Below are 22,587 nucleotides of genomic sequence, written 5' to 3' on the forward strand. Positions count from 1 at the left end.
AATATGTCATATCACTATCACAACAGAACATCAATCATAATAGATAAAAGAAATTACATATATCTCTCTTTTTTTTTCTTCCTTTTGAACAGCTTGTGCATATTTTAAAAGCACATTTTGCCCGTAAATACAAGTTATTATATAAAAATTACACAATACCGTTACAAATGTAAGAAATGTTATAGCTACATCGTGGATAAATTTTGAGTTATCTTTGTAAATTCAAAAAAAAAAAAAAAAAAAAAAACAAGATGAGAAAAAATTTTCAGGAATCGAGACAGAACGAAAAAGATTTCTAGGAGACGGAACGAGACCTCTAAAAAATTAGGAGACGAGTCGAGACGATAAAACTTTATTTCTCGTCCTATCTCATGGATAACATTAAAAATTATGAAAATGTGAGGTCGAGTAAGCTTTGAGTGAGGTTAACTTAAAAGTATCACAGAGATTATAAGAGCATCTAGACAGAATCATTGAATGTTTCTGTTAATATTCCTTTCCTTTTTTTTTAAAAAAAAAAAGTTTAATTCAATCATTTCAAATTATTGTGTCATTTGTTATTGTAGCTTAGGCGTTGGCAACACTGTAGGATACTTACGACTCGAGTGTGCCAGAGCTGCCGAAAGGAGCCTGTGACTTCGGGAGCAGATCGCTCTCTGCAGACGAAACAGTCGTTTCCCGCTTTCACGAGAGTGGGGATAGTGTGCGCTCGCAGGAAAACGCGTGGGAAAATACAAAACATCGTTTCCCGTAAATCGCGAATACATTTATTTTTTCTCCCTTCTCTTTGACCGTAAAAAAATAAATCGGTTGTGATTTTCGGCTCGTTTCTCGGTTGAGCGGTATGACGTGCTATATTTTTCTATGAATACAACGAATCTTATGGTGTTATATTTCCGCCCTGGTATTTATCATTCTAATCAAATTAATCTTATAATGGTTGTTAGGTGAACTGATACCTACCCCTTTCTTTAACGATTTTCAAGTACCATCCCCTCCCGAGCAATACTTGCGAGGGCTTCTTTGTTTCTATATCATATATATAAACACAGATATGTGTGTGTTTACGTGTGAGTGTGTTGAATTACATACTCATAAGTGTTAGTGAGATTATGTGTTGAGTGTTCCTTTTTTAAAAAATAAATAATAAATAAAAATTCTACACTTATGTGTCTAATAAAAGGTACCTAACATATTATATATATTTATATTACGTTGTTAATAACGACAATACATTTTATTGAAAAAAAATAAAATAAAATAGAAGGCCAATATGTAGCCTACCAAGTGTGTTTTGTTGTGCAAGTGTGAGTGTTAATACTGAAATAAATGACCATGTATTTTGGGAAACAATGCTGGACGATCCAGCATATATTCACTTTTGCACCAATTTTGCTGCTGGTTACGGTCGTTTGTGGTCAAGGTAGGTATAAAAAATACTTTTCATTTTAATTATATGCAATACTGTTTCTTTTGTTACTTTCTGGTATATATTTTCTAAAATCTTCGCATTCAAATTCTAAGTGAATAGAAACGTAATCTTCAAGGAAATGGCGTGGGGTTGCAGTGCCCTTGGAGTAGTCGGACTGTCAGTTACTAGAATCATGATCGCGAAGCGAAATCATTTTGGGGTTCTAGTCTCACATCGGCATGGAGATTTCTAATTGTACTCGAAGTTTATACGTGTGTGTGTGCACAGAAAAATCCGTTATCGGACAGCGTTTATTGGACAAATATACGGGAGTCATATGTTTAGTACGGAAATTTGTATATGTTATCCATATACTAGGCCTAAATACGTACAGCTCTTTTCTCTCTTAGATGTTATATCATGTCGCTGTAGGATGATGTCTGACATCTAACGGTCTTTGGTATATTACATAAGTATACGTATGTTACATACGTCAACTATATATTAGGTACGTCCATCTGTATGTAAGAATCTTCCTGCCTGTATACAGTTCTTTCTTTTTTACGGAAAGTATATATAGATGGAACCCTTATACCGAAAGTACGTATAAAACATACACTTTCAGTTATATGTTTGTTGTAGGATGTTACATACATAATTTAGGATTTAGATTTCTGGGTTTTCGGCATCTATGGTCACTCAGCCCGTCAAATATGAGGGATGACGTCCCTCGGCGAGCACACTATCCAGGAAAAGGGGAGGGGAAAAAGATGGGAGAAGGAAGGAAGCGGCCTGCAACCTATAAGTTAAGTACCACCCCAGCATTTGCCTGTGTGAATGAGGGAAACCCATTAAATCCTCATTCAGGATGGTTGGTCTAAAAATGCATTTTACATCTTTTCGACCGATAGCCCTTACCAGGAATCGAACCCGGAACCGTAGGATGTTTCATATAGTCGTACATTAAGTCCAAACATTAAAGGATTTACGTACATAATCTACGTTTTTACGTACGTCACATATTTTTTTCTGTGTATCGCTGAGGTAATGATTTGAATGCGAACAAGTAAAAATTAAGAATCAGATAAACAAGAAAACTAAGTAAGGAAAGCAGTGATGGCAAGAGAATTCGATTTCAGAATTCGATATATATCAGAAGACGAATAATGCTTCCGATCTTACTGTAAACAATACATCTAATTTCACATAATCTCGGTGCTGAAAAGTTTGGTTTGGTTTTATTTAGTTTAACGTCTCACAGTTATGCCTACTAGGCTAAAGGAGACGTGGACCTGCTGATTATAGTAGAATCCGAACTACGTTTGTCGTTCTGCTGTACCCTCACAGGGAATCAAGCCCGCGACCACACGAACCGAAGTCAAGCTAGCTAGCCAGTGCTGAAAAGTATTACAATCTGCGGCACCACTTCCTTTTGGGTTGTCAGACGTCCATGCAAAGATATTCAGATCCCGGAGCTAGAGTAGATTTGGTAGCGGAGGCACGGTGACACTCGTACTCCCTCCTCTCCCCGGGTTCGACATCCGTGGTTAAAATATCTACTAAGCAAGAATTTTGAGATAGTCAACGGCTTCCTTTGACACAGCTACATACATGACATTGCAACGTAGAAGGTTAAAACTAAGGATTTAATTTCGCAGACTAAGGAGTAAAGTTCTTGTCTTTGTGATATCATTTTAATGCTACTTAAAACATCAGACGACTTTTAAACGTTTTAATCTTTTTTTATTTCAATGAACCGGGACCCGATGAACCAATATATATTAACACTTTAAACCTGTCCTATTTCTTCAAGTCTAGGAAAGAATTCACTGCAGAAACGCAAGAATGAAACCAACATGGAAATGGAACAACCTGAAAATTTAAATTCAGTGAAACACCCGTCAACTCATCAGCGGCGGATTTAGCCCGGGGAAGGGGAAGGCCTAGCCCCCCCTCCAGTTTTTTGAGTGACAAAAATAATTTAAGCCATTATTTATACACTTTTGAAAGTTTATAGTAAACTCATGATATACTTATTGTAGTCTGGGTTCTGGCTTACCCCCCCCCCCAGTTTTTACCTCCGCCTCTGCAACTCATATTCTAAGGAATGATACCTCGCAGGAACTTACAACTAAACGAATATTCCTATTACATGTGATTCCACGGGAAACAGGGATCCGGTTCGTCGGAATAAATATATACATATGTATATATTAACAATTTAAATCTATCCTATTTCTTCAAGTCTGGGGGATGAAATTACTGTAAAATTATTTAGGCCTATTAGGTGGCTAGCGAAAAATTTATACCATCGATTTGAAACTACAGTATATAACTGTACAAATTACAAACAAGTTTTTTTACAGTTTATGCAATTGCATTCCCTCTACTGTCCGGTCCTGTAGCTCAGTGGTGATCCGGAGGTGTCCCGGTCCCGACCCCTTGAAACTTTCAGTTGTTATACGTAATGTACGAATATAAGGTAAACTAAAATTAACTTCCTAAAAGATTATCTCGACTCTCCCTCTGTCGTATTGATACAAGACATTTACCTGGATATATCCTCTTTTTCGAGGTCTAAAAATGGATTCAGGTAGGTTTTTCAGGAAAATGGAGAAATATTAATTTTTTTAAAGGTAAAATACGATATATAGGGTGGCACAATAATATACCGATAAACTGAAATACCTAATGACAGATATGAAATTAAGCAAATCATGTCTAATGAAAACATGGGATCGTTTTACAATGAGAGGAATTCAAAAACGGGCGAAACACTAATATAATGCAGACTATCTCATGTACGCGACGGGGACATGGTGGTTCAGTGGTAGAGCGCTTACCTCTGGTGCGTGAGGTCCCTGGTTCGACCCCCGGCCAAGTAAGCTTGTGATGGACAAATTGAGTCCGTGGGCTTTGTCGGGGTACTTCCGTTTCCTCCCACCTTCTAATTTCACTAATTCTTCCATTATCATTCACTTGCCTTAATCATCGTCTCCCTTAGACTAAAAGGCATATTCGTGGGACGTTAAACTGAAAGAGTTTTCATGTCTCTCGAGCGCGGAACGATAACGCTGTTGCGTGTGAAAGATTATATATAAGATCGTGCCTGACAAACGCACTGATGTACCGATGGTAGCGGAGCGGTCGCCACAATACGGGGATCCATACATACAGATGGATAATTCACACACATGTTGCCCATACTCTATGTAGGAATCCTCCTTGCACAGAAATCACTCCGCTCTCATCTGTAGGTCATTCCATTTATGAGATGCGGCTTTCTGTGTGACCTTTCGACAAGACAGCTATATTTTTCCGTGTTCATGAGATATTTGGCATTATGTATTAGCGCCTTCAGCAGTTTTTGGACGGCTCTCACGGTAAACGGTGCCGATTTTGACCCATGTTCGTTAGACTTTTTTTCTTTGCTTTGTTCCATATCTATTATAACCGCCTTCACTTTGTCGATGTATTATTGTACCATACTGTATATGTGTTTAATTTATATTATTGTAATACCAAATGTTTAAATAAAAGGTAAAGAAATATAACACGCATAAAGTTTAATTAAAAACAATTAAATCAATGTTGACTTGAAACCCTGCATTGAAATGCAATTCCGCAATCTATACAAGTTTAGTTTAATAACTTTTTTTCCCGTTATCCCGTTAGAGATTTGTTGATTAATATAAATATGAGATTTGCGAAATCTAAAAAAAAATATAGTTTTAGTATTCTGACTACAGGCCATAATGCTAAACCTAGCAGAGGTATACTGTACTGTTCCGGAGGTTTACTGGAAAATGAACATTAGCTCATTGATATATTAGAGTTCCTCCGTGACTAAGCGGTTAGCGTGGGAGGCCCGGGTTCAATTCCCGGCGGGAGCTCATGTGGTTCCACGTTAATCAGTAGGTCCACGTCTCATATAGCCTCGCTGCTGAACGGGACGTTAAACCCAAAATCTACTCAACTCATGGATATATTTGCTTATGCCGAGAGTGTACTCACGGAGAACTAGTATCATGTACAGTGGGGGACACTTCTAAATGGTACAGCCATATGGAGATTTACGGCTAAGGTGTACCATTTAGAAGTGTCCCCCGCTGTACAAAATACAAAGTATAACACTCAATCTCAGAGTGGCCATCACATACAGTATTTAGAACGAAATTACAGTACCACCCGATTACTTGAATCTCACAGTGGGTCAGTGGGAGAGCGTTCACCTCTGGTGCATGGAGTCCCGTGTTCAATCCTAGCTCGCGTCAAGTGACCTTTGTGGTAGACAAACAACGTGTGCGTTGGTTTTCTCAGGGTTCTCCTGTTTCCTCCCATTTTCTTCATTCTACCATTTCATTCATTTCTCATCATCACCGTCTCCTTTAGCCTGACAGGCATAACCGTAGAACGTAAAACCTAAACATTCCATTTCATTTCATTTTGAATCTCACATTTAAGAGAAGTCTAGGTATATCTTGTATAGTCTCGGTTTAACGTATTATGTTTCGTCCATACTAGTAAAAATAATACAGTAACATATGTATAACTCGCACACTCCTGTTCCCACGCAGAAAATTGTGGAATTTCGGTCTATTTAAGAAGTAATAAATTCTACCAATGACAGTAAAGAGGATCACACGTAGATAGCTTCCATTAATGTCACCGTTACCTATTAAGATGCTCATTCACGGATTATCTATTAACGGACGAACTCGGCCGGGATAATCCGTGAATTCGTTTGCATGTATGGAATATTAGCTATCGTTAAATGTTAATATGTTAATGGATTAATTCCAATAACGAATTCCGCCGAGCACTTAAGCTGTCTATTGCAAAGAAAACAGAATTTAACATTTCAGTTTCCGTGTAGAGTAACGGTGAACGAAGAGACATACTAATGTCAGAATCTTATAAGCCTCACTACCGTGATCCAGAACGAGACGGGACGGAAAAAAAAATGTTCTAGAATTTGGACGACAAAAGACTTCTACCGTACCGTGCAAACACTTAGCACTCGTAAACATAAGAGTTTAGTAAATATTTTACTCTGCATGTCCTGTATGTAAACAAAGCATTTCGAGTCCACATTGAGAAAAATCAGTTTTCCGGACAGTGGTATATTGTACAAATATACGGAATCCTCATGTTTACTACAGAAATCAGTATGGAGCATACGTTATCGGTATGCTACATAGGCACTGCCCTTAGATGTTACATCATGCCGTTGCAATATGTCTGATGTCTAACAGTCTTCCTTGTATTATATACATATATGTATTTTACCTTCGTCAGCTATATGTTATACACACACGTCCATTTGTATGTGAGATCCTGACCGCCTATATTGTTTCATTCGGAAAGTACGTACAGATGGAACGCTTATACAGAAAGTATTATAAAAACATGCGTTTTGAGTTATACGTTTGTTGTACATTAAGTCCAAAAACTACAGAATTTACAAATGTAACATACGATTTTACATACAACGCATACGATTTTTTTTTCTCAGTGCATAATGTACTCAAGTCGCAAGAAAGGTTCCTGGTTCAATCTCAAGACATGTGTATTTGTAAAAGACAATATCCTATCTTTTCTTTCTTTTCTTTTCCGTTTATTCTCTACGATCTTTAATGCAATTGTAAATCCCACATTTATTCACTTATTTACCTTTCTCTACTCTGTACTTTAGTTACAGAGCATATGGGCGGTGTGTTACATGGAATATATCATTTGATTTTCTCTAGGCACACTTCCAATTGAATGATCCGTTGGATCAAATGCTCAACGTAATTTATTTCTAACGGTCTTCTTGACCCACATGTGTCCTTCCTCATTAATTCGAGCATTTTTCCAATTACCTCATGACGCTAGATCGATACCAGAAATTCTCTAACAGATAATGAATCTTTGAGTCTTACTCTTGAAACGAATGCACGCTTCAAAATGATAACACAAAATACGGGGGAAAAATACATAATAGTAATATTTAATTCACTTATATATATATATATATATATATATATATATATATATATATATATATATATATATATTCGAAAACTTATGTAGCGTTTGAGGGTTTTCCCAAAACAAGCATTAGCTCATTTACCCTAACGTAGCTGCGGAGCTCCATTATGCAGAGGTAGGGTGGAAGGCTGCAATGATTCAGTGGTAAAATGCTCACCCTGGTATGTATACTTCCTGGTACGATCTCAGCCTGTGTCAAGTTACCTTTGTAGTGGACAAACATCATAAAGTCGTCAGCATCGACCACATTCAATAAAATGTGTTGCCAGTCAAAATTAAAGTGGAAAACAGGGCTTTAAGTAAGGGCGTCGAAGCCTGTAGTGAAAAATATGATTCGATATTGTTTTTCTTTCTATTTTCTGTCTATAATAAAATAAAATTTATCTGCGTCGCGTCTTTTGTAGCGCAGAGAGATGGACGGTATATTATGTATATATGAAAGAAATTATCAGAAGAAATGAAATAACTCATGGAAATAATGCTGTCCGTCACAAATTTACATGAACTGGAATTAAATAATAGAAAATAAATTGTGCCAAAGACAGTAAATAAGACCATGCGATTCCACATATGAAATATTGGTTATAGGTATTCACAGCTAAAATAACCGTTTGTCGTAAAGATGTTAACGGATTTATGTCATTAACGAACTCGATCCATTATACTCGATCATTGTGAGATAATTGCAGTAAGAAAAATAATATATATCCCTTCATATGGACAATAGGGATGGCCTTTTTCGAAAAATCTGTTTTTCGATTTTCGGAAATTTCATTTTTCGTTTTTTCGTTTTTCGCTTTTTCGAAAAATTTTTCGTTTTTCGTTTTTCAAAAAATTTTCGTTTTTCGTTTTTCGAAAAATTGTTCGTTTTTCGTTTTTCGTTTTCGAAAAAGCCATTTTTCGAAAAAAGTATTTTTCGAAAGAATGTGGCGATCCCTAATTTCTTTGCCAACCGAAAGAATGTGGCCAACCAACATTTCTTTGCTGTTGTGCAGGCTGTATAAAAGCTAGGAAATGTCATAAACGTTAAACGGGATTTGCTTAGCCACTGTTAAAGTCAACGTTACCCATTAAGATATTAACGGATTTATTCCATTAACAAACTCAAGCGAGATAATTGCGGTAAGAAAAACTACATACCCCTTTGTTATATGCAACCAACATTTCCTTGCTACTGTGCAGGTTGTATAAAAGTAGGTAATGTTACAGATGTTAAACAGGATATACTGGTAGATAGAAGCAGTTGAAGTCATCGTTACTCATTAAGATATTAACGGATTTACTCCATTAACAAACTCGACCGAGATAATTGCGGTAAAAAGAGCAACATATCCTTTTATTATAGTCAACTAACATTTCTTTGCTACTGTGCAGGTTGTATAAAAGTAGGTAATGTTACAGATGTTAAACAGGATATACTGGTAGATACTAGTAGTTGAAGTCATCGTTACTCATTAAGATAATAACGGATTTACTTCATTAACAAACTCGACCGAGATAATTGTGGTAAGAAGAGCAACATATCCTTTTGTTATAGGCAACCAACATTTCTTTGCTATTGTGCTGGCTGTATAAAACTAGGGAATGTTGCAGATGTTAAACGGGATATGCATAATCACTGTTAAAGTCACTGTTACCAATGAGGTATTAACGGACTGACTCAATTAACGAGTAACGGTTGAACGAACATACTAACGTCACAATCTTATACGTCCACAATCCTAATAATTATAATAAATTTATCTACAATCCAACAAATATGCAGCCATAATTAAGAGGCGGCTTGGCCAATGCATGACCTGACGAGGATAACATTGACGGTTTTGGTTGGGGGCTCTAGTGTTGTGTTGTGTTGTGTTTTCCTTAGGTTCTGAGTGATCTAAATGGGACATGAGAACGGAGAGTGTCACTGCTGCAGTGTATCCAACGGTTTTTCGAAGTTTCCGTTTAGATGTTACAAGTAACTTAATCTGTTTGCACTTAAGAAAGAACGCCATAAAGTACACAGTATAGTTGTTATTGAATATAGGAATGATTCACCATTACTACTGTAATGAAGATGTATTTCGGATAGCTAGCCTATATATGCATGGAAATTTCGAATGCAGAAACAACATAGAACAATCAACAATTCAGTGAACTTCTACCATACATTAAACAAATTATATAAAAATTGGTTATTTTTATTCAATATCATTATAAAACAGAATCAATATATAAAAGACAGGAATAACAATGTCAATGATTAAAGCAACCCACATAATGCTTTATTTTTTGTTTAATTATGCTTTATTTTCTCCAAATTATGCTTTATTATGCTTTATTGTTAATTTCAATCATTGTTTCACATTACTTTGTATAATGTATAATATATTTACTATACATTAAATATTCTCAATATCTTGATCTATTTATTAATATTTTATGCAACCAGTTACTTTCATATTTAATGAACTTTCTATTTAAGGAACTGTAAAGAGATATGCTATACAAGAGCCTTATATATATATATATATATATATATATATATATCACTTGTGTGCGCCTTAGAGGTGCATATATACAGAAAGGGAAAGTAAAAGATGCCATCAAAAAGTACAAAAAGTGCTCAAGTTCAAGAGGTACACATAATAATATAGAGTGGAGTTTTTGTGTACTATTCATTGTTGGCAGAAACTTTTCTTCTTTTCCTTTTTCTCTCCTCCACATCAAAGGGTTACACCAAAAAGTTTACTGAAATAAAAATAATCTTTTCAGTGTTACATTGTTATGTTCTCAATGATTTTCCATTATAAATATTGGTTTTAAAAAATATTCATAAAGTATGTTAAACTTGCAGTTAAACACAATTTTCCGAGAATTGTTCTAATAGAATTTTCCAAGAATTGTGCTATATATTTTAAATTATGCTTTATGCTTTATTTTTTAAAATTATGCTTTTAAAATTAGTTTCTTCTGGACTCTTAGATAGCCGCAACCATGTTCAAAGTACCAATTGCTGTTATGCTTTTATGCTCTTTATGCTTTTGGGTTGCCCTATCATTGACTAATAGACTAATTTAGGGTTGACAGCTTAGAGACTTGGGCTATATTTTGTAAGTTTAAATTAAGTTAAGATTAAGGCTTTACAAACTTTACGATGCTTGCGTTCGTGTTTTAAATGTATGTTTATCAGTTGACATTATAAATTATTTGTCTCGAGTTTCAACCAAGAAAGAAAATAGATATATTTTCACTCGAAAAATGTGTAAGTACTCTCTGCCTAGGTATATGGCTATTAGGTTTAATAACTAGCGCGTGTTCCGTTGCTATATATGGTACCGGGTTTGATTCTCGGTGGGAGAGTACAAAAAGTACTTTTATAATCCTTCACTTTTCTTAATTGTCGGTCTCTTTTAGTCTAAAAGGCATATCCATGGGACGTTGTACAAAAAAATCGTTTCTTTTTTTTTTTTCGGGGAATGTGAATCCTTTGGGGCAAAGAGGAAGTGAAGAAAAAAGTTTTGCTTGCACTTTTAAAAGACTGTGGGATTTAAAGCTTGCCTTTCGGGACTGACTTGTAAACTTTGATTACAGTACCTCCTTTTTATAGGGTCATTATCGAAATCTAGCTCTTTGTTAGAGTTAGAATAAAAGTATTTGATAAAACATGAGTGTGTGAGTGGTGTAAGCGTACGTATCATTGCTTCAACATATAGCAAATTCACAACTTGTGTCTTTCAGGACAGAAATTTCCCTCTAACTCTGAATTTATCTCTTGTTCTAGCACTCAGATAACAAACAATTAATTCTATTAACTATTTTCACACAGAGTATACTTTTCAAAACTTGAAAGCCTAGAGTTATCTTTGTGTCTATGAGACATAACGATAATGTTTTTAATGACATTTTGTCAATTGACTTGGGAGGACTAAGTTTACTCTCGAAGCACAAGGTGATTATAGCTCAAGCGTATCAGATGTACAGTCTTGTTTAATAAAAACTACCCTCATCTCCTTTCGTTTCCACCTCTCTCTCAAAAGCCCTGTATTGTTATCCACATATTGAATTCAAAAACAAAGGAAATCGTCTTTGACCAGTTGTGACCTTTATTTCAAGTCTAAGCCTTAAAATGTGCCATATATTGTTGAAAGAGGTTACCGTAGGTGGCTTCAACAAAACAATAGTGAAATGGTTTATTACGAACAGGACAAAAAGAACTCTGATAGATTAATTACAAGCAAACAGGTTGGTAACACTACTGTTTACATTTTAGTTACAGAATCGGCCGCTTGTTTTATTGTGGGAGACTGTATTATTATTATTATTATTATTATTATTATTATTATTATTATTATTATTATTATTAAAACTTGCTAAATGTCTATGTTTGCGAGTATCTACCTAGATTATTCGAGTCTCTTGTTATTCTGCTTTGGTTCATTTAAAGAGACTAGCAGATTTCCATTGAAACGGTGTGTTCAAATTTCTCGTCTCGTTTCGTCTCGGTAACGAGGTAAAAAAAACACGTCTTGACGAGAAATACCTTTGTAAATTCGAGACGAGAATAAACACGAGAGGAAAATTTCACTCTACTCTCGGGCAACACTAGACAATCCTAATCTCCCATCACAAACTCTAAAGGACAAAAATAACTATCAACATCCAAACTTTCTACAGAGTAAGAAAGCCGAAAATAAATAAATAAATAAAGACATCAATACCATGAATTTGTATTAAAAAGATTATTAATAAATACTTATGCAGAAAGACAAAAGATGTCACATCTAAAATATTTTAAACAAACAAGAGAACAAAACAAGTAATGTTTTCACAAGCTCTTTTAGTTTAACTAAAATGATAATTTTGAAAGCCATTCACGAATGTTATTCTAAAATCATTAAGAGAAAGTTCTTAACACTTATCTCCAATCCCTAAAACTAATACTTCAATAAACTTCCTCTTGGTATTAAAACAACTCGAACACTATTAATAGTCTTCACAATTTAAGTTTTGCTGAAGGTAAAGTTTCTAAGTTTATCAGTTCTTAGAAAATCGAGAAAAATTTGCTTTTAGTAAGCATCATTCCTGACTACTCATAGAGTAATTATATAGTATAAGAGGTAGGCCCGTGCTGGGATACTAATGAGGGCGGTGGATAAGTCTACTAACAGGACGTCCATACAAAATTTTATATATATATATATATATATATGGTGCCATTTTATGTCAAAATCGTCACTTTGTTTTGGTATTAATGTAAATGTAAATAGCTAATTTGTGGAAACCTCGAATCGAAATCCTGTTTACTAGAGAAAACCTTTTTAGTTCATGCAATAACATTTCTGTCAAACAAAAAGAAGCTAAATATATCAACAACTTAATATAGCTCTATGGTCTATGGACACAGGAGGTTTGTCAGTATCGCGTTTACAAAAGCTCTCCATTGTCCTTAGCCAATTGGGCCCAGTTTCTACCTTATATTCCAATCTCTGCGAAAATCATTTTAATATTTTCCTCCGATTTTAATATTGTCCTCCCATTTTAATATTGTCCTCGGGCTCCCTAATTGTTGTTTTCCTATTTGTATTTCCAGTTAGAACTTGTTTCTAATTTCTTCCATTCTGGCTACATAACCTACCCATTTGAGCCTCCTAGACTTGATGACCGTAACAATGTTCGGTAAACGTATAAATTATGCACCTCCCGCTATTCCCCATTCCCGTTCCTCTTGGGTCCGAATATTGGTCTAAGAATCTTGTTTCCAAATACTTTCAGTCTGCGATTTTCCCTCAGAGTCAGTGACCATTTTTCGCAACCATACAGCACAATAGGCATGATTATCGTTTTATGCTTTAAGCTACAAATTCCTCACCTGAATCCGCGACAACAAAAGATTTTGAACTGAATAATAACACGAAATCTCTGCTTTCAGTTGACATAAAATTTCTTAGTGATTATAGTTTTGGTCTGTTAATAATGATCCTAGATATATAAAGGTATCCACCTTGTCGAAAGTAAACATTATAAATGAAATGAAATCTTTCAGTTTTACGTCCCACAGTTAAGCCGTGTAGGCTAAAGGAGACGATGAAATGAATGAAATAGTGGAATGAAGAAAGTGGGAGGAAACGAGAGAACCCCGAGAAAACCCACGATAACGGTGTTTCTCCACCACAAAGTCCACACGGCGCGAGCTTGGATGGGACCAGGGACCCGGAGGTGAACGCTCTACCACTGGGCCACCGCACCCCCGAAAGTAAATATTGTTTGGTATTTTAACGCATCCATAACATGCAGTATTACGATCTCGACAAACTTCCATGTATTTAGTTTTCTCTGCATTTATTTCTAACCCCATATCCCTGCAAGCGTCAATAAAGATTTCTGCATTCCTTTCTATTGTTCTATCATTCCTTATTAAATTTACATCATCAGTGTACGCCATAATCTGGTAAATACCATTCAGCTCTAGGACCTGATTGCTGTTTTTTTCCTTATAGTGTTCTCCAGAACAAAGTTAAATAATAATGGCGACAACGCATCTCCTTGTTTCAGGCCATTCTCGACGTGAAAGCTCGTGGACAAAAATTTTCCTACCCGGACTTTACTTTGGAACTCATTTAAACATATCTTAATTAATCTACCTTTTTTGGTATTCCAAATTCTGTAAGCAAGTTGTTTAATGTTTCCCTCCTACCCGAATCTAAAATCAATAATTGATGTGCCAGGATATTGTATTCCCATTTCTTTTCAAGTATTAGTCAAATGGTAAATATCTGGTCGATAGTTGATCAATTTTACCTAAATCCGCTCTGATAATCTCCAATAATTTCATCTGTGTATGGAGTCAATCTTGCTAATATATTGTTTAAGATGATTTATTGGAAGTTGACAGGCGAGGGGAAATGCCTCAATAATTCTTACAGTCAGTTTTGTTACTTTCTTCTGAAATGGGACATGATTGATTCTTTTCACTCTTGTGGTAATTGCTCCTTGTTCCAGATAAAAAGAATGGGGTTTGTGTATCTTGCTCTATAAATTTTCCCATCCAGCTAAAATTAACTCAGCCAGAATTTCGTGTAAACCCAGAGACATGTATTTCTTTAATTTTTAAATAGCGATTTCTGTTTCTGTCTGGTTAGGATCTGGAATATACGAATATTCTGTATGCATTTTATATTCTCCACGAACATTACTTTTTGGTTATATGTTAAGAAAATCGTCAAAGCAATCTTTCCATTTATTTAAGATACTATCCTGATCAGTGAGAACTGTTCCGCTGGCTTTCTTTATTGTATAAGCACGACGCTGATAGCCTTTCTTAAGTTCGTTGATGCATTTATACGTGTCCCGAATGTTTTTGTTTTTACTATTATCATCAAGTTAATTTTATTTTTCAAAACTCGCGTTTCTTTATTCTAAAAGTTTTGGAAGTTTTCCGCCAAATGACAATGAAATTTTGTGTGGTTATTTCGTTCGGATTTTGTAGCCAACTCTGTTTTTTTCTGTTTTCTCTTCTCTGCTACTTTAGTGCATTCCTGGTTGAACCATGGTTTGTTACTACGTATTTCTGCGTGCCCCAATATTTCTTTTGCTGAAATTTTAATGATATATGTAATTTCAACCAAGTATCCTGAACACTAGTGCACTCCGAACCTTCTAAAACCGAGAATCTATCTATTCGACACTTCAATCTGGCTCCCCTCTCACGTGACTCTCTTCTAATTGCTTTAAACAGCATCGTTTTCAGATGTCGAATATTTTCTTTATTCAACGAGTCTCTCTCTTATTATCGCTGCTACAAGGTAGTAATCACAATCAGCTCCTCTAAACGACCGAACATCAGTTTGGTAGACTGTTTTCTTCTGTTTACTAAAACGAGATCAGTTTGATTATGTGTTTTTCCATCTGATGAATTCCAAGTATATTTTTGAATGTCGCGATGTGGAAATTTGTAATCTTCACGATAAGGTTTCTGGATGCTGCAAAATTCACAAGTCTGAAGTCGTTGTCACAATCTTCCTTATGCAGATATTTATTCCCTATAATTGATTTGAAAATACCCTCTCGTCCTACCTTCGCATTGAAACCGCCTAACAGAATTTTCATATGGTATTGCGGGAGATGATCAAATGCCCGTTCTATTCTTTCGTAAAAACTATCTTTTATATCGTCATCCTTATTTTCTGTTGGAGCATGTTCATTTAAAACAATAATATTACATCACCGATCCTTAAAAGAAGTAAAAGAAAATCTATCATTAACAAATTCAATCTATGTAATTGCTGATATTATTCGTTTGTGAACGAAAAGCCCTGTTCCTAGTTGGTAAATTTTAATTCATTTCCCGTAAAAGAACGTAAAATTTCCCAACTTGATTTCTCCATTTCCTTCTCAACAAACTTCTGACATCCCACTAGGTCCATCCTCTATTTCTAAACTCATTCGTTACAATTTTAACGTGCCTTTCCTATAGAGACTTCTAATATTCCATGTACCAAATCTCATGTCGATTTTACTTCGCTGAGTTCGTGTCAGGTTATCAGTTCTGATCTGAAGATTCTGAGAATATATCTGAACAATCCTCTTTTTCAGGATGAGGTTGTTAGCCCCACACCAAATCCCCAAGCTGGAGGATCACCCCTTGTCGTCTGTCTACGACTGCTTATTCAAGTATGTTCAAAGCTAACCTGTATATCTAGAGGCCTTCTCCTCGATCCACAATCTGAGGACACGCCATACCGTGGTGTCAGGAAGACCACATTTCACGAAAATTAATATAGCTATATTTTAGAAATACAATAGGTATTGATTATCCGAACACTTCTTTAAAACACATAGGAACTATCAATATGCCCGGATATATGGATGCATATTAAGACTGTGAAAGCTTCGATGCAGTGAAAATCGTAAATTAGAGACTAGTGTCAATGTAGTATTTCATGAATGCATCGTACATTTGACTATCTGAACTATCTTGATGTATCACATTGTTTCGTTTCATAGCTACGTAACTTCATAATATTTTTGTAAGTGATTATACTCTTTACTTGTTCTCTGCCAATAGCAACTGTATGAATTTATAATATAAAACTGAAATACAGAGGAATAAAATTTTAAAAAATATATATAATGTGATATTTCGCAGGGCATCTTATGTAAAGGGCGCCTGATATTCTTCACAGGTTCTTTATTAACAGCCACTATTTGAATTGCAACGGCATGATGTAACATCTAAGGGCAGTGCCTATGTAGCATACGGATAACGTATGCTCCGTATTGATTTCTATAGTAAGCAAGACGATACCGTATATTTGTACAATATACCTCTGTCCTGAGAACGGATTTTTCTCTGTGAGGAAGAGTGAATAAAATCGTTCATCTTTGATGTGGTTTCGCAAGGTCGCCTAATGAAAAGAGCACTGAACCTTTCACGGGTTCTTTACCAATAAAACTGTAAGAATTTATTACTAAAAACTTGTACCTTTATTTATACTGTGATGTTTCGGAGGGCCACCGGGACACGTCCCGGTGGGCAAGCACGGGCCTGATAAGAGGTTTCAGGTGTTCTTCCCGCTGAAACTGTTACGCGAGTGGAGACTGTGGCGCCACCACTCAAGGAAGTTGGGTACCACGAACTACTAAAGCAAGAACGAATCAAATCTTTCAGAGCGCGTGAGTCTGACAGAAAAAAAATGAAATGAAATCTTTGAGTTTTACGTCCCACTGTTATGTCGGTTAGGCTAAAGGAGACGGTGATGAGTAATGAATGAAATGGTGGAATGAAGAAAGTGGGAGGAAACGGGAGTACTCCGAGGAAACCCACGCACACGGTGTTTTATCCACCACAAAGTTCACTTGGCGGGGGCTGGGATCGAACCCGGGACCCCAAGCAATAGAGGTGAACGCTCTACCACTGAGCCACCGCGGCCCCACTGAGTCTGACAGAATTAGTCAATGATACACTTAGCTACTGCCAGTAGCAGACAATGCAGTTAGTTACAACTCTAGCCAGTAGTGTCGCAGAGTCACTTTCGTTGCATTGTGGGAATGATTTGAATTTCCGTTATAAATATAGGGAGTTTTTACATCAGAAAGTTTCGGTTATATCCGTCGCGTGGTTTCATTGTCATAGTCGATTAAAGAAACAAAAAACTAGTGATTATTTAGATAAATGGAAACAAATGAATTTCGTGAGGTTATTAAGAACTTCTATTTGAAAGGTTTAACACCGAAAGAAGACTAAAGCCGAGTTAGATGAAGTTAATAGCACATCTGCTCCTGTATTTGGCTTGTTTAAAATTTGGCAAACGAGTTTAAACGTGACCGTACATCCCACAAACGATGAACATAGTTCGTGGCGTCCAGTGGAAGTGACTTCCTCCGAAATGATTGACAAAATCCACGATATAGTTTTGAGTGATCGACGAATCAAAGCGCGCGAAATAGTTGAGGCCACAGGCATACCATAAGATACAGTGTTTTCTATTTTGCATGAAAAGTTAGGTCTGGTAAAAAATCTCGGCAAAATCGGTGGGTGTTGCATTTGCTCTCAGTGGAGAATAAACGCAATCATGTGATCAATTTGAAGGCTGGTTTGGCGCATTTCCGTCGTAATCCCGGCGACTTTCTGTGCCGATACATAACAGTGAACGAGACATGGATGTACTACTACGCTCTAGAAACCAAACAACAGTCGAAACAGTGTGTTTTTAAAGGTGATCCAGCTCCGAAGAAGGCGAAAACGGTGAAATTGGGATACAAGGTGATGGCCAGATTTTAGGTGTGATGGGGCTCTAAGCTATTGAAGATTGAGCCCCTATTACAAGAGGGTCTGGTTTAACGGCGCCCTGTTACAAGTAGGGTTGGAAAACGACTCGATTACATGCGGGACTGGGTTACCGAAGCCTCATCCCATCATAAGCGAGGCTGTAAAACAGGCTCTAATTACAAGCCAAGCTGGAAAACAGGGGCCCTATTCATAACAAACTAGTACTTAATAGAGAACACCGTTATTGTATGTGCTTTTTATCATATTTGCTATTTTTATTGTTTTGAAATTACATTACCACCAGATTTTTCTTCAGTTTTTTGGGCCTCCCAAAAGAGTGAGGCCCTAAGCTATAGCTTGTATAGCTTATACGTAAATCCGGCGCTGGTGATGGCCACAGTTTTTTTTCTGATGCACATAAAATCACCTACATTACCTGGAAAAAGGATAAACGATTAAGAGGAAGTATTATGCTTCGTTATTGCATCGGTTGAGAAAAGAAATCAAGAAAAATTCACTTATTAGGCAAAGAAAAAAAACATATCTTTCTTCAAAGCAAGTTTCGATGGCGAAAATTATAGAATTAAAATTAGAATTATTATATGCATCATATTCACCAGATTTGGCCCTCATTGATTTTTTTTTTTATTCCAAGCTTGGAAAAGTGGCTCGGGAGAAAACGATTCACGTCGAACAAGTTCACATCCAAGTAGATGCCTACTTTGAGGGCTTTCCGAAATCTACTTTTTGGACGGCTTTAAAAAGTTGGAGAAACGCTGGGGACGCGGTGGAACAGAGGTAGAGCGTTCACCTCCGGTGCCTGGGGTCCCTAGTTCGATCCCAGCTTGCGCCGTGTGGACTTTGTGGTGGACAAACACCATGCTCGTGGGTTTTCTCAGGGTTCCCACTTTCTTCATTCCACCATTTCATTCATTTCTCGTAATCACCGTCTCCTTTAGCCTAACTGGCATAACTGTGGGACGTAAAACTCTAAGATTTCATTTCATTTCATTTTCGGAGAAACGCTAGGAAAAATGTGTCGAGCTAAAAGGAAATTATGTTGAAAATTGTTTTTAATAGTCTATCCTAAATGATTTAGTTTATCTTTTTCTAAGGACACTTGAATCAACATAGTCATTACTTGTATAAAAATGAAATGAAATCTTTGAGTTTTACGTCCCACTATTATGCCGATTAGGCTAAAGGAGACGGTGATGATGAGTAATGAATGAAATGGTGGAATGAAGAAAGTGGGAGGAAACGGAAGAAAACCCACGCACACGGTGTTTGTCCACCACAAAGTTCACTTGACGTGGGCTGGGATCGAACCCGGGACCCCAAGCAGCAGAGGTGAACGCTCTACCACTGAACCTTAGTCATTACTTATTTGACCATTTCGACTATAGCTGAATCCCCTTTATTTTCCTAAATTATTTACTAATTTTTTTTGGTAGGTAAATAAATGCTATTTATTTATTTATTTAAAAAGATTAACATCAAATGAAATATTCGCATTGACTTCTAAACTACTATGATAAATGTTTCTTATGCCTCCTGCTCTGTTAACTATTTGATTGACCGATTCACTTCTCTTTCCTAATATACTTTCCATTCTGAACCTCATTTGATATTATCATTCAAATTACCAAGAAATCACTAGTATAAAATTCTACATAACATATTTTATGAGCTCCCTCGTGGCTAAGCGGTTAGGGTACGCACCTTTAGCGCGGGAGACCGGGTTCAATTCCCGGCGGGAGCTCATCTGGTTAAGATTCCATGTTAATCAGTAGGTTCACGTCTCATATAGCCTCGCTGCTGAAAGGGGCGCTAAACTAAAATCAACTCAACTCAACATATTTTATTCAACACTATTAGCAGCATGCTTATTCATTAGTCTATTTGCAATCTTAAAAATTAGTTCCTTACACCGAAGGCCGCTTCGTCCATCAAGAACATACGTTAGAACAAGTTAAATTACCATCCTTTATTCAAAATTGCAAATTGTGCATTAGTAGATTTGCCTACACCTATCAAAATTTTATATTGATGGAAATTTTGCTTCTCTTCTCGACCTGTTTAATTATTCAAATCGCTACAGGTCTAGTCTTAGCTTTGCACTACATCTCAAATATTGAATTAGCTTTTAATAGTGTCATTGTTTTAGTTACATAATTCATAATATACAAACTATAAATTGTGACTGTACTCAATGAAAAGCATTTATCAACGATAGGTGATACAAAAGTCATTACACCCAAAGATCCAATAGTACATATGATTTAAATTTTGTTATATCACACCCGTTGTCGACTTCTCGTAACGCGGAAAGATTCTGATGGATTCTAGATGAATAAAGAAAAAAAATAAGACATACATTTTGTAGACAAATTTGCAAAATGAGCCGATAAGAGAAATGTTTCCTCAGAACCAAGAGGAGACGATATTTTTTTTTTTCAGAATCGAGACGAGAAGAGAATTCAACCGTGCCGTGCAAGCACTAGCACTTGTACACTCATGTCCAAAATTATTGTGGCATATCTATAACTGTCTTCTTGTAAGAATATAATTTGATAATGATTTTGCAGGGTACTTTTAATAGTGATACTATATGTATAATCGGGAAATGTATATTTGTGGTAAATTTCATAGGAAAAGAATCATAAATACGAAAATTAGAGTGAATAATACAAAATGTTGCTAAATGGACAAGAAAGTTTTATTTTTGTTTTATTGTTCCTATTTACTGTTCTTTTGACATGAAATTTGCCACATACATGTCTTTGCCAATTATACACATACTAACGTTATAAGAAATACCGGGCGAATTCGTTATCAAATTATAATCCTACAACAACATATTTATAGGTATGCGACAATAATTTTGGACATGAGTGTACATACAGGAACTTGGTAAATATTTTTCTCTGCGTGTTCTGTATCTGAACAAAGCATTTCGAGTTTATAATTGACTCAAGGTGAAACAAAGGTCCCTGGTTCAAACTTAAGACATATATGTTTCTAAATAACAATATCATTTCTTTACTTTCTTTTCAATTTTATATTTTTTTAATGATTTTTAAAGCAACCATTTTTCCCACATTTATTCACTTATTTGTCTTCTGCTACTTTTTACTTTAGTTACAGGGCATAAGGACGGGGTACTACATGAAATATACATTTTGATTTTTTATTAGGCATACTTCCAATTGAATGATCCGTTGGGTCAAACGCTCAACGTAATTTATTTCTAATGGTCTTCTTGACCCACATATGCCGGTCTTAATTAATTCGAGCACTTTTCCAATTACCTCATGACGCTAGATCGATACCAGAAATTCTCTAACAGGAAATGAATCTTGAGTCTTATGCCGGAACAAATGCACGCTTTAAAAAGAAAATACAAAACACGGTACCAAAAAAAAGTGCATAAAATAAATATTTAATGTAGTTTTTATGTATTGAAAATAATTTTCTTTTTAACTTTTTCTTTTCAATGATAAATAGATCTGGATATTTTCAATGATCAAAATGTATGTAGAGTCTGAGTGTTCTGCTCGAAACAATATTCTACTTCATTCACCTTAACGTCGATAGGCGGAGCCACTAAACCTGGTAAGGAGGAGTAGGGTGGATGGCCGCGGTGGCTCAATGGTAAAACACTCACGTCTGGTTATGTGTAGTCCCTGGTTCGATCCTAGCTCGCGTCAATTGAACTTTGCGGTGCTCAAACATCCTGTATGTGAATATTCTCGGGACTCTCCCGTTTCCTTTCACTTTCTTCATTCTACCGTTTTATTTACTACTATTACCGTTTCCTTAGCCTCGGCGAACTCTCATTGAACTAAAAAATGTGTAGGATGGACAGTTCCTTTCCCCTACCTGTTAAAGAAAGTCGCCGGTATCGTTCGCATTTAGTAAAAATGTTGTCAGTCAAAAGTGGAATGGAAAACAGACCTTTAAATGAGTGTGTCGAAGCCTGTTCAGAAAATTATGACTGGATGTTGTTTTTCCTTTTTTTCATTGTCTAATTAAATAAAGTTTCTCTGCATCATATGAGTGCAATGCTCGGCCTCTTTTGTAGAAAAGAGAAATGGATTGAAGCTCGAAAATGGAAGGTTATCTTTAATTTAACGATCTTGTAATTCTCCTTTCTAAGTTGAAACAAATATGTTTCATTCCACAGTGTGAAATTACAGGGGAGTTTCAAACTAGGGGGATTCTATACTGAAACTTGAAGGAGTACATCTAAAACTATTAGTTGCAATAGATTAATAACATCAAAAGTAGAATCTGTTCATCGAACTCAGAATCCATGTCGAAAAAGACATTACTCGCTATGCATTACCATTCTTGTTCTATGACGATAAATATTGAAACCGGAAATGGT

General features: G+C 36.0%; 1 protein-coding gene across 1 annotated transcript in view; it reads left to right on the forward strand.

Moving 5' to 3' along the window:
- Nucleotides 1-640: 640 nt before the first annotated feature.
- LOC145672143 (alkaline phosphatase, tissue-nonspecific isozyme-like) overlaps nucleotides 641-22,587 on the forward strand; it is a 689,601-nt gene continuing 667,654 nt past the window's right edge. Inside the window, exon 1 of the mRNA XM_081741467.1 lies at nucleotides 641-1,423. Within this exon, the coding sequence (XP_081597593.1) occupies nucleotides 1,330-1,423 (94 nt within the window). The 5' untranslated portion in view covers nucleotides 641-1,329. The remainder of the gene's footprint in view (nucleotides 1,424-22,587) is intronic.

Source organism: Thermobia domestica, chromosome 15 (genome assembly GCF_964235325.1).
Source record: "Thermobia domestica chromosome 15, izTheDome1.hap1.1, whole genome shotgun sequence".
Lineage (NCBI taxonomy): Eukaryota > Metazoa > Arthropoda > Insecta > Zygentoma > Lepismatidae > Thermobia > Thermobia domestica.